The 12,756-nt window shown below is 45.1% G+C and overlaps 1 protein-coding gene across 2 annotated transcripts in view; it reads left to right on the top strand.

Moving 5' to 3' along the window:
• The window catches only part of Wfdc3 (WAP four-disulfide core domain 3), a 15,905-nt gene extending 5,199 nt beyond the window's left edge, over positions 1–10,706 (top strand). The window contains exons 5-7 of one of the 2 annotated variants that reach the window (XM_015477833.2): positions 6,921–7,055; positions 9,035–9,207; positions 9,747–10,706. In XM_015477833.2, coding sequence (XP_015333319.1) covers positions 6,921–7,055; positions 9,035–9,207 — 308 coding nt within the window. In that variant the 3' untranslated portion in view covers positions 9,747–10,706. The remainder of the gene's footprint in view (positions 1–6,920; positions 7,056–9,034; positions 9,208–9,746) is intronic. The other variant, XM_048810741.1, reaches the window with a different exon arrangement.
• Positions 10,707–12,756: the final 2,050 nt, after the last annotated feature.

Below are 12,756 nucleotides of genomic sequence, written 5' to 3'. Positions count from 1 at the left end.
CCCCCCCCCCGCACCCTGGGGTCTGATTGACCCGCTGGTTTCTCTTTCAAAATGCACACACCCTCTGGCACTCTTACATCACTTTGAGAAACAATGATTAAGTGCCTATTCTGAGAACTTTAAGAAAAAGATATGCAAATGGTACTGAAGCCATGATGATTGGTAGGATGTGGCCCAGCTAGGCGAGGAAGGTGCCAGAAGGGCGATGGGGGCCTATTATTTGTAGGCAGGTTTGAAAGCTATTGGGTAATTCCCAATTACCAGTTGCAATATTCCCTATTAAAACCTTAGCTCAAGAATATGTAAAGAGATAGTAAAATAGAATCCAGTGCTTATTTGAAAGACCCCAATCATTTGCTTCTGAGACTCTACCCCTTCTGTGCACTCATAGGAGATGGCCATCTCCCGTTGAAAATGGATTCTTGTTTATTCTGGTTCTGGTAGAGAGATATTTGAAAGAAAAATTTCCCTCTTACAGGGTTCTATTTCTCCATTTATGCATTCATTCCTTCAACAAATTTTATTAAATGCATTCTATTTATCAGATCCAGTGATGGGTTCTGGGTATATGATAATGAACAAAGTAGTTCTGTCCATGCGTTTATGGGGTTTATCACCTAGTAGGGGAGAAAGAAAGAGATTATTAACAAACAAGCATGTAAGTAAATACATAATGTCCAACTGTGATAAGGCTCTGAGAGAAAGAATAATGAGGGGACTGGCTTCGGAGGAGGAGTCGAGGAAGGTGTGTCTGAGGTAGTGACTGTTTTTGTTTGTTTGCTTTTTTGATACTGGGAATCGAATCCAGGAACTACATTCCCAGCCCTATTTATTTATTTATTTATTTTAAAATTTGAGACAGGATCTTGTTGCTGAGGCTGGTCTTGAACTTGCAGTCCTCTTGCTGAGCCTCAAAGTCAGTGGGACTGCGGACGTTCACCACCATGCCCTGGCTGCAGCCTGGAGAAGGAGCTGAAGTCAGCCAGGTGAAGGGGTGATAGATATGGTAGGAAGAGTGAGACACAGGTGGTGAGGTCTTCAGATGACAAGGAATCGCCCATTTAAGAAAGTGAAAACAAGCTGGTGTGGTTGGCATAGAGACAGAAAGGGGGGGAATGAAGCCAGCCGAGGATGGAGACCTTTGACATTATGGAGGTGGCAGTCGGACTGTGGAGGTTGAAGTGACAGCTTTCTGCTGTATTCTTCAACTCTTTCACCATGCCCTTGAGAGGCTCCTAAAAGATATTAGAAATTAGGCACATCTTCCATGTCTAGTCCGCCTTTTTATTTTCCTGTTCTTTTAGGATTCTCCTCTACTTCTGCTTGTTTGTGATTCCCAGTATATTTTATTATTATACTGCTTATTTATCATACCTACTTATAAGGCCACTTTTAATTTATTGCCTATGTATAAGGACACTTTATTGAAGTGATGCTAGTTATATAAATTAACTTAACTATTACAATATTGAATCTTTATCTCTTCCTATTGTTCGAGTGTGCTTGGTATACTTCATGTTGTTTCGTAATTTTAAAATATTTATCAATAAGTTTACACCTAGGCATCTCTGCTGTCTGAAATACGGGGTCTTCTATTTCCTGAAGGAGCTAGAGCCATCCTCTCACTGAGTGCATGTGGCAGCATGTTAGAGTGGAAAGCACAGGTCTGGGATGTCAGGGGCCTGGGATCAGGCCTGATGTTCACCAGCTACTGGCCAGCAGGTCCCTGGGCGAGTCTCTTCTGTTTCTCTGAGCCTCAGTTCCTTTATTTGTAAGATAGAAAGAATAAACCCTGGAAGGTTGTTTTGATGACTCAGAGTATTTAAGATGTTTGGCCCTTAATATACAGTGGATTTCTTCTTCCTGGCATTGAAAGGGGGCCCAGTCAGGAGTACAGTGTCTAACCTGTCCTTTTTACCCAGAACCAGGATCAATTTCTCCTTCCCCATCACCTCCTCTCAGAGACTCTGAAGCTGCATAGCACATGACATTTCCTTTCAGCCAAGCCTCCACAGGTAGCAGATGCCTTCCCCATGTCCACAGGGCTGTTTGTGCCTGGCTCAGGTAGCCGTCTTGGGCAGCCTGCCTGTATGAGAGAATAGAAGGTTGTACTCCTTGCCTGGACTCTTGAGGCTCAGCTCTGGAATCAAAGCCTGGGAATCTGTCTCAGGCGGGTCACTCACTGCAGCTCATAGGTTCTGGTTCAATCTTCCCAGTGTCTGAGGCTGAGAGCTGAATTGCGGGGCTGAGAGCGAGGCTGGCATTCCAGCACAGTACCTTTGTGAGCTGCTCTGGCCCTGGCTGGCCCAAAGGGTTTCCTTCCCCCCTGGAGCTAGGCAGGCAGGTCAGAATGGTGATCTGACACTGTCTCAGAGCCTGCTGACTGAGCAGGGTCCCCAGCCTGGTAGGTGAGATTGTCTGTTAGTTAACTATTTTTCTGCAGCTCCATTCCTGGGAAGGGCTGGCTACTCACCCAGTGGGACTGTTTGCTAGGAAACTCTTCTTCCTGGGCTAAGAAAAATTCCTGCTTTCCTTAAGCTCTGACATTGCCAGAGGTTTAGCATGGGTAGTGCCAGAATGTTTGGCAAGGTGGAGGGGCAGTCAGGTTGCCCGAGGGCATGGGTAGACTCTGGGACTTGCCTCAGTTCTGGTCTGAGGATGGGACTGCAAACTGGTACAACCATTATGGAAAGCAGTATGGAGATTCCTCAGAAAACTTGGAGTCCTTTTGAAGATCGAGTTGACAGCACTACTAAAGCAGTGAGGGGCTCTGGAAAGGGCGTGTCAAGAACGATGTTAAGTCAGGCTTGAACAATGAGGGGATAATTGTGCTCTAGACTGAGATGGGAGAACCTGGGGAGGAAGAGACTTCGTAGAAAAGGTTAAGATTAAGGTCCAGGAGTTGTCTTTGTGGGCTCTGCATGGCTCACCTCCGCAGTGAATGAAACTGGATCACTCCAGATCCCCTGTGAGACTGCTTTGTTTATTATAACACACGCGTTATGTCCTTTGTATGGGTTGATGGCTTGGGCTCCTCTTGTGTCTGGCTGACCTCTTTCTCTCTCTCTTTCTTTTTGGTACTGGGTATTGCAGGGACACTTAACCACAGAGCCACATCCCTAGCCCTTTTTTGTATTTTATTTAGAGACAGGGTCTCACTGAGTTGCTTAGGGCCTAAGTTGCTGAGGCTGGCTTTTGAACTCACGATCCTCCTGCCTCAGCCTCCAGGGCTGCTGGGATTACAGGCTTGTGCCACCATGCCTGGCTGGCCGACCTTCTTCTAAATCCCCACTTCAGGTTGTACAAAGCAGAGTTAGTACAGCAAGATGGAGACTGCTGTTCTTAGAAAAGTCTGCTGGCAAGACTGGCCCTTGGCTGGCTTCTGGGAAATTGGATTTTGGGAGTGTTGCTACCTTCCTAATTGGTAACAGTGGCTCATTGTGCCCAGACTGTTTGTGCAAGCAATGTGGCTTAGGATGAATACCTGCTTTTCTTTCCAGGAGTGTGACTTTGGTATGTGCTGGGCAGAGGGTGCCTACATGACCAGCCTGCAGTAAAACTGTGCCCACTGAATCTCGAATGAGTTTTCCTGGGAGACGACACTTCACATACATTGTCACAATTGTCTACTAGAGGAATCAAGTGCATCCTGTGTGATTCCCCTGAAAGAGGACTCTTAGAAACCTGTCTGGCTTCCTTGTGACTTGTCCCATGTACCTTTTCTCTTTGGTGATTTTGCTTTGTATTCTTTTGCTCTAATAAATCACAGCCATGAGTATGACTATATGCTAAGTCCTCTGAGGAATCACTGAGGCTGTGAGTGGTCTTGAGGGCTCCTGACATGCTGGTTTATAACTTTTCCAAAGCCCTAAAACTGTCAGCCTCTGGATCTTGTCTTTTGGCAGTATTAGAGTGGGTCTCAGTGTTGGTTGATTATTTTTTGAGTGATCCTTACTGAAGGGTAGGGGAAAATTATGTGGTTCAAAAGACATAAGACCTGGTGCCTGCCATCAATGGGACCTCGTTCTGCTGCTACTGACCTCAGATTGCAAGAAAAGGGGAGTAGGTTTGATAGCTCAGAGGGCCTTTCTTGGCTTAAGATGTTCTGAAATTTCACTTTTATGACAAAAATTGGCATCCTTCTGGAAGAAAGTAGAGGTGAAGTCAGAGTGGGAGTTGGGGTGAGGCGGCAGTAAGCCTGCATTTTCTGGACTTCAGCTTACTACTTTTTTGTGTGATCCCTTGGGGTCTTGGGAGAGGTACAGATGCAGGGATTGGGTGGCCATCCCAGTTTTGGGCTGCCATTCTTATTTCTCATCCTGATTCCTCATAAGATCATTAAGAGGTGATGGGGAACCAATGCTTTTTGAGGAACTGAGCTTACCTAGCCCGACCAAGTGAAAGGCAGAGGATCTTATCCAAGAGATGAAGGAGGCATGTTTTTGAAAGGTCCTGGTAATAGAAAAAGAACCAGTGGATAGAATTTCGAAAGAACTGGATTCCAGGTGAGTATAAAGGACGATAAAGACTGCCTTGCTGGAGTATAAGAATGACATAGTCTGCTAGTGGCGGTGACACATGCTGTCATTCCAGTGACTTGGGAAGCTGAGGCAGGAGGATTGAAAATTCAAAGTCATCCTCAGCCATTTAGTGAGGCCCTAAACAACTTAGCAAGATGCTATCTCAAAATACAAAATACAAAATAAAAAGGGCTGGGGTTGTGACTCAGTGGTTGAGCATCCAAGCAACCAACCAAACAAACAAACAATAACAGAAAAAAAAGACAAAAAGAGGAAGGAAGGCCCCATTAATTCCAGATGTTTGAGCTGAAAGAAAGGAATTATTTGGCAGGTATTTGAGCGAAAGTCAGGGTGACATTATTGCCGGGCACCAAGTCAAAGGGGTATGCTGTGACCCTCAGGACCTGTATGGCTTCTAAAATCTGGCAAAATCCCAGGGACCTCAAGGATATCCAGCAAGGAAGGGAGTAGAGATAGGGCCTCTCTGCATTGTCCTGGGAATGAGGATAGAGAGCAGAGATGCTCTTGGCATTGGCCACATCAGAACCTTGCTCAGCACAATGGTGAAATCTGGGAAATAGGTGCTCTCGGCCCCTCTCCCTAGGGTTCATGGTATAACTCCGAGAAGTCTGTGTCACTGGATTTTTCCACCAGGGAGATTTTTATACTCAGCCCTCTCAACTGTGGGATAAAAGTCTTTTGTTCTTTGTTTAAATGGAACTTGAGTGTTGGTCAAGCAGATGAGGAGGTGTGGGAGGTGTGTCAGGTGGTTCCAGTGACCACATTTTCTGAATAAAAACTCAGGACACAGTCTTGACTGACTTCACAATGGCATGAAACATTTGGAAAATCCCAGGGGGAGATCAGACAGCCTGGCTGTTTAGCTGCAGTTGTGCTCCCTGGAGTCCAGCCCTTGCTCTTCTCCCCGCGGCAGACTTCCTGGGGTCACCCAATGCAGGCACACTTACCTGTTGCTATGCAGAGGCACTGGGCTGCTCCTGGTTTGGTTTTCTAGGAAGCCATTAATTGCCTGTCACCTCTCTCTCTCCATTTAAAAAAAGACAACAAAACCCTGGAATAAACCCTAGGACAAATGCGTCATGGTGAGTTGGTTTGGCTTGGATGAGGCCTTCTTTGGGTGTGCCAGCTCCTGAGGACTGGCTTAGTTGACTGCGTGTTTTAAGGATGGTGTCACAGAAAGTACTTCACTGCAAATTAAGAGGCTGAATTTTGTTACTCTTAGCTGTCATTCTGGGAAAGCCTCATTCTCTCCTCCGGATATCATTATCTTCACAGGGATGTTGAGGGGGAACATCTGGAATATGTTTAGCTACCCACCACAGAAGATTCAATAGAGCAGGGTTCCTTGTCCTCACACAACGAGAAATCCTGAAGTAGTTACCAGGGCTGGTCTGGTGGCTCTGTGGTACAAACAAGATAGAGCTATTTCTCTCATTCTCCCTGGCAATTCCTGATTGTGTCCTCTTGCTAGTTGCCTCCTGGTCTTGAAGAAGGCTGTTCTCCCTTTCCACATGGTCTGTCTTTGGACTGGAAAAAGGAAGAATGAGGGGATAATTTGTATCAGAAATGCACAAGTTTCTCTAATTTACGTTTTAATTTGGTCACCCCTACTTCCAGAGAATACGGAGAAGTGAATCATTTTAGTGGATTTATTGCCTCTCAGGACAAACATGGGGTTCTATTAAGGAGTGTTTCACTTATATATTGCAGTGTAACAAACCATCTCTAAATGTAGTGGCCCAAAGTAGTAACAGCTTATTCTGTCTCATGGGATTGACTGGGGCTTAGCTGGGGGGTTCACCTACACACATGGGAGGCTGAGGTCACCCATGCAGGGCACTTGAGTGCAGCTGGCATGTCCAGGATGGCTTCTCCACTCCAGCTTCTCTGTCCATGGGGGTCTCCTCATTTCACAGTCTAGCTCAAGCTGCTTTCCAGAATGGCAGCTGATTTCCAAGAAGGGTTCCAAGAGGACAAGTCCCAATGTAGTGTTTATTAAGTCTCTGCTTGTATCACTCTTGTGAATGTCCCATTGGTGGAAGTAAGCCTTGGTTCAGAGTGACTGTGGACTGGCTTTACCCGGGCGTGAGTGCCAGGAGATGTAGTGTGAATGTCTTCCGCAGTATGAAGGAAGGCAGAATGACTCTAGTGGTTTAGAGCTGAACAGGGGTTTTCAGACTGTGAGTGCTAAAATCAGTTTATGGCCAGCATGAAAAAAAAGAATAGAAATAATATGAAACATCAGGGCACATGGCATACAGGACATGTGTAAGTATGTACATATATACATATATGTATGTGTCAACATATGACACAATGAAATGTGTGTTTCACACTTGGGACTTGAGAGCCTCTGGATTTCAATGCTTGATTCTCTAGCAGGGTTTGACGGTGAATGTCCCGACGACCCCCTTCCCTGTGAAGAGCAGTGTGACGGGGATGCGGCGTGTCCTCTGGGGCATAAATGCTGCAGCACCGGCTGTGGCCACACCTGCCGTGGAGACATCAAGGGAGGTCTGTTTTCTTTATTTTTTATCTGTTGTTTTTAGACATGTATGACACTAGGATGTATTTTGACATATTATACATACATGGAATGCAGCCTGTTACAATTTTGGGATGGGAGTATGGAGATTGAACTCAGGAGCACTTGACCACTGAGCCACATCCCCAGTCCTATTTTGTATTTTATTTAGAGACAGAGTCTCACTGAGTTGCTTAGCACCTCACTTTTGCTGAGGCTGGCTTTGAACTCATGATCCTCCTGCCTCAGCCTCCTGAGCTGCTGGGATTATAGGCTTGCACACTGTGTCCAGCCCATTATGATTTTGATTCCATTCTTGTGGTTGTACATTATGTGGAGTTACACTGGTTGTGTACTCATATATGAGCATAGGAAAGTTATGTCCAGTTCATTCTACTGTCTTTCCTATTCCCATTCCCCTCCCTTCCCTTCTTCTCCCTTTGTCTAATCCAAAGAACTTAAATACTCCCCCTCCCACTCTCCCTTGTTATGTGTTAGCTCCCACATATCTGAGAGAACATTTGGCCTTTGGTTTTTTGGGACTGGCTCATTTCACTTAACATGATGTTATCCATTTTCATCCATTTACTCACAAATGCCATAATATCAGTTTTCTTTAAGGCTGAGTAATATTCCATTGTGTGTATATACTACATTTTCTTTATCCATTCATTTGTTGAAGGGCACCTGGGTTGGTTCTTGGCTATTGCGAATTGAGCTGCTGTAAACATTGATGTGGCTGTGTTACTGTAGCTGTTTTTAAGTCCTTTGGGTTTGAGCCGAGGAGTGGGATAGCTGGGTCAAATGGTGGTTCCACTATAAGGAATCTAGGGAGGGATGTTGGCTCTTGTGGGAAGAAGTTCTGAAGTGCTCCCTGGGTTGCAGAATCAATCTGAGACGCAGCCCTCCCTGGCCGCCTTTGCTCTCCCTCCTGGGAGGAGCCAGAGCTGTCACTTTCCTATGCCCCAGGCGGCAGCCTAAGGCAACCCTTCCTTCCGGGGCCACAGGGCCCCGGGTGGGTATTCCTGTTCCAATTCCTTTGGTTTTTCAATATTACAAAAAAGCTAGTGTGTATTTTCAAGCGCTCCTTTTGTGTACTATGGAACTCCACTTCAGAACCATTGGCCCAGATTTGTTTAGTCCCTTGGGATTCCCAGGAATTGCTCCAAGTGTTGGCCTTTTGTCCTTCTGTGGCATGTAACTTGTCAGGGAATACAGATAATTAAACAAGGAATTACAGATATTCCTTGATTTAATGATGGGCTCACACCCAAAAAACACATCATAAGTAGAAAGTGCATTTAGTACCCCAACCCTACAAAACCTTCTAGCTCGGCACTGTCATGGCCCACTGTAGAGGTTCGGTTCTGTGTCCACCTCCTTCTGTGGCTGAGTTGCCCAGCCTTGCAAGAATAGTGTACTGCTTATAAGTAGTCTGGGAAAGGTAAATATTCAACATCTGAAGTGTGGTTTCTACTGAGTAGGTACATCTTTTCACCATCCTAAAGTTGAGAATCCTTCATTCAAACCGTCTTGAGCTGGGGACCATCTGAACAATAAACTCTGACGAGAAGAGGCAGGACAGGGTGCTTCAGAAGTGCGCCGCAGCGCACCGCCCCTCATCAGGGGTGGCAGACAAGAAAGTGACGCCCCCAAGCCCAAGCATGAGAGAGAGGGGAGCCTGTCCTCCTGCAGTCCACTTGTCCCTACCCCAAACCTGCCTAGCCACCAACCCCTGAGTGACTCCAGGGAGTTTCTTTGGGACACTATTTGAAAACTCTTGGCTCAGAGTCTTTGGGTGCCTAAGGTTCTCAGATACTCTAGCTTCATGGCTTCCAGCCAGACTGGTTAAAACCTAGTTAGGGGTCAAGAGCCAACTCACTGGGAGTCCCCGTGTCTTAAGTTCTAGATGGAACCTGGGGACAGTGGAGCCAATGCCCTGTCTCTTTACCTGTCCTTTTCCCCCCAGGGCGGGCTGGGAATTGTCCCACCTTTCTGGTAGGCCTGTGTATCGTCGAATGCATGATGGATGAGAACTGTCAAGCTGGGGAGAAGTGCTGCAAGTCAGGATGCGGCCGTTTCTGTGTCCCGCCCCAAAAGTCCTTGAACTTCAACAGGACCCTCAGGTCTGATCTGAATTAGGTGAGAACAGTCCCCTCAACAACCAATATCAAGGTAATAGACTTAACCGCTGTGTGCAAAGAGCAGCTTAGGTCCTGGGAAGGGGACTGCTGAAGGCTCAGATGGCTCTGGTCAGGGAGAAAGATCCTGTGTCACCGAGCGAAACTGCTCTGGTCAGTACGGGCTTGTAGGTGTTAAGGTGGATACGGTAGAGATGGGGTGTGATCTGGGTGTGTCAAGGTGGGGCTAGCGCAGACGGTATGCCAGACAGGCGGTGTGATTGTTAGGGAAGTGAAAGGGTGGGCACGGTGTACGTGATTGGGCAGTGGGGGCTGAGGGACAGTGGATAAGGGAATAGGCATAGCTCCTCTTTTTGATGACAGGAGATACAAGGTGGACTTCTGTGTGACCAGAGTCTGCAGTTGGGTTATTTAGGAAGCAGGTAGCCATGTCCACTTTTGAGAGCAGTGTCTGCCACGGTTCTTGAGGGTGGAGGGAGGACACGGTGGGTGGCTGGGGCCGGAGGCACCGTGGTGACTTGATCTCTCTTCCCCTTGCAGAGGCCTCGGTGCCCTACTTGTCCTGATTTGTCTGGAGCTTCATTAGTGACTCCAGGAGGTTCGTCTTGGCAGCCAGGAGAGGCTGACATCCTGCGGCTTGTGACGCTCCCGGGGGCCCTCACAGCCCTCTGTGTCCTGCTTTTCTTCCTCCCTGGCCTGGAGCACAGGAGGAGCAGTCCTGGCTGGGGTGGGTGTCGGTGCGCCTCTTCCCCAATAAAGGCTGGTGCTGGCCTCTGTCTGTGTGTCTGGGCTCAGGTGAGGCGGGACTGGGAGGCTGCTGAGGGAGGCTGGGGGAACAATAAAAATGGGTGTTGGCTGGGTGTGGCTGGGAGGGAGATGGGTGGAAGTAGTGTCCTCCTCCAGCTGCAGAGGTGGGCTGGGGGAGTTCCTCTTTTGGGGCCTGTTTGCCCCCCCCCTTTTAAATTGGAGAATGTGAGCTGGGGGGGGGGACAGGGGAGGCTGGCTACTTTATTGCCTGAACGTCCCCACTTTAGGCCTTCTTCCTTGAAGGCACTTTGTCCTCTCCGTGTGGTTTCACTCCAGGTAAACAAGGTGATTTTGAAAAATTGTGGTTTTTCTTATGTGTGTACCCAAAATGGGCCATGTTATGTATCTTGGAGATCTTTTATGTTATCACATATATTCTTTTTTTGTGTGCATCTTAGAATTAAAATTTTTTTTTATCTTTTTATTTGTTGAATTTAGATATACATGAAGGTGGGGTATATTTTGACATATTATACCTACGTGGAATCAACGTGTTCCCATTCTGATCCATTCTTGGGGTTGTACATGATGTGGTTTTACACTGGGTGTGTATCATATATGAGCGTGGGAAAGTTAGGTCCAGTTCATTCCACTGTCTTCCTATTCTCACCCCCTTCCTTCCCTTCTTTCCCCTTTTTATACTTCCCCTTCCTACCCTTCCTTGTTAAGGGTTAGCATCCACGTATCAGAGAGAACATTTGACCTTTGTTTTTGTTTTTTAGTTGTAGATGGACACAATATCTTTAATTATTTATTTATTTTATGTGGTGCTGAGGATAGAACCCAAGACCTCACGCGTGCAAGGCAGGCACTCTACCACTGATCTACAACCCCAGCCCCAGGCCTTTGGATGTTTTGGAACACAGTTATTTTACTTAACATGATATTTTCCAGTTCCATCCATTTACCCGCAAATGCCACAATTTTATTCTTCTTTATGGCTGAGTAATATTCCATTGTGTATATATACCACATTTTCTTTATGCATTCGTCTGTTGAGGGTACCTAGGTTGATTTCATAGGTTGGCTATTGTGAATTGAACTTCTATAACATTGATGTGACTGTGTCACAGTAGTATGCTGATTTTAAGTTCTTTGAGTATAAACCAAGGAACAGGATAACTGGGTCAAATGGTGGTTCTATTCCAAGTTTTCTAAGGAATCAGAGTGGTTGCACCAATTTATAGTCCCACCAGCAATGTATGAGTGAACATTTTCCCCCACATCCTCACTAACATTACTACTTGTATTCTAATAATTGGCAATCTCATAGACAGAGAGAATCTCAGTGTAGTTTTAATTTGCATTTTTAATTGCTAGAGATGTTGAACATTTTTAAATAAATTTTTAACCCTTGTATTTCTTCTTCTGTGAAGTGTCTACTTAGTTCCTTTGCCCATTTATTGATTGGGTTATTTATTTATTTATTTTTTTGTGGTGTGTTTTTTGAGTTCTTTATATATCCTGGAGATTAATGCTGTATCTGAGGTGAAAGTGGCAAAGATTTTCCTTCCATTATGTAGGCTCTATGTTCATGATCTTGATTATTTCCTTTGCTATGAAGAAAAACATCCCATTTATTGATTCTTGATTTTACTTCTTGCGCTTTAGGAGTCTTATTGAGAAAGTATGTTCCTGAACCAACATGATGGAGGGTTGGGCCTATTTTTTCTTCTAGTAGGTGCTGGGTTTCTGGTCTAATACCAAAGTCCTTGATTCACTTTGAGTTTTTGTGTAGGGTGAGTTCAATTTCAGTCTACTACTTATGGATTTCCAGTTTTCCCAGCACCATTTGCTGAAGAGACTATCTTTTGTCCAATGTATGTTTATGGTGCCTTTGTCGAGTATGAGATAACTGTATTTATGTGGGTATGTCTCTGTCTTCTATTCTGTTCCATTGGTCATCTGTTTTGGTGCCAATACCCTGCCATTTTGTTACTATAGCTCTGTAGTATGATTTAAAGTCTGGTATTGTGATGCCTCCTGCTGCACTTTTCTCGCTAAGGATTACTTTGGCTATTTTATTTTTCCAAATGAATTTTATGACTGCTTTTTCTATTTCTATGAAGAACGTCAGAATTTAAATGGGAATTGCATTAAATCTGTATAGTGCTTTTGGTAGTATGGCCATTGTGACAATATTAATTGTGCCTATCCAAGAATATGGGAGGTGGTCTTTCCATTTTCTAAGATCTTCAGTTTCTTTCTTCAGTGTTTTGTAGTTTTCTTTGTAGAGGTCTTTACCTCTTTTGTTAGCTTGATTCCAGGTATTTTTTTGAGGCTATTTTAAATGGAATGGTTTTCCTGACTTCTCTTTGCACTGATGTGTCATGGGTGTATAGGCATGCAACTGATTTGTGTTCATTTCATATCCTGCCACTTTGCTGAATCGTTTATGAGTTCAAGAAGTCTTTCAATACAGTTTTTTTTGGGGGGTCTTCTAAATATAGAATCATGTAATTGGAAAATAAGGATAGTTTGAGCTCTTCTTTTCCTATTGTATCCCTTTAATTTCTTTCTTTTGTCTAATTGCTCTGGCTAGAGTTTCAAGGACTATGTTGAATAGAAGTGGTGAAAGAGGGCATCCCTATCTTGTTCCAGTTTTTAGAAGAAATGCTTTAGATTTTTCTCCATTTAGAATGATGTTGGCCTTGGGCTTTTCATAGATGGCTTTTACAATGTTGAGGTATGTTCCTAATCTCCCTAGTTTTTCTAGTGTTTTGAACATGAAGGGGTGCTGAAG

This window comes from Marmota marmota, unplaced genomic scaffold, assembly GCF_001458135.2.
Source record: "Marmota marmota marmota unplaced genomic scaffold, marMar, whole genome shotgun sequence".
In the NCBI taxonomy this organism is placed as follows: domain Eukaryota; kingdom Metazoa; phylum Chordata; class Mammalia; order Rodentia; family Sciuridae; genus Marmota; species Marmota marmota.
Note: the sequence above shows the minus strand (reverse complement) of the source record. Positions and strands in the feature narration are given on the sequence as shown.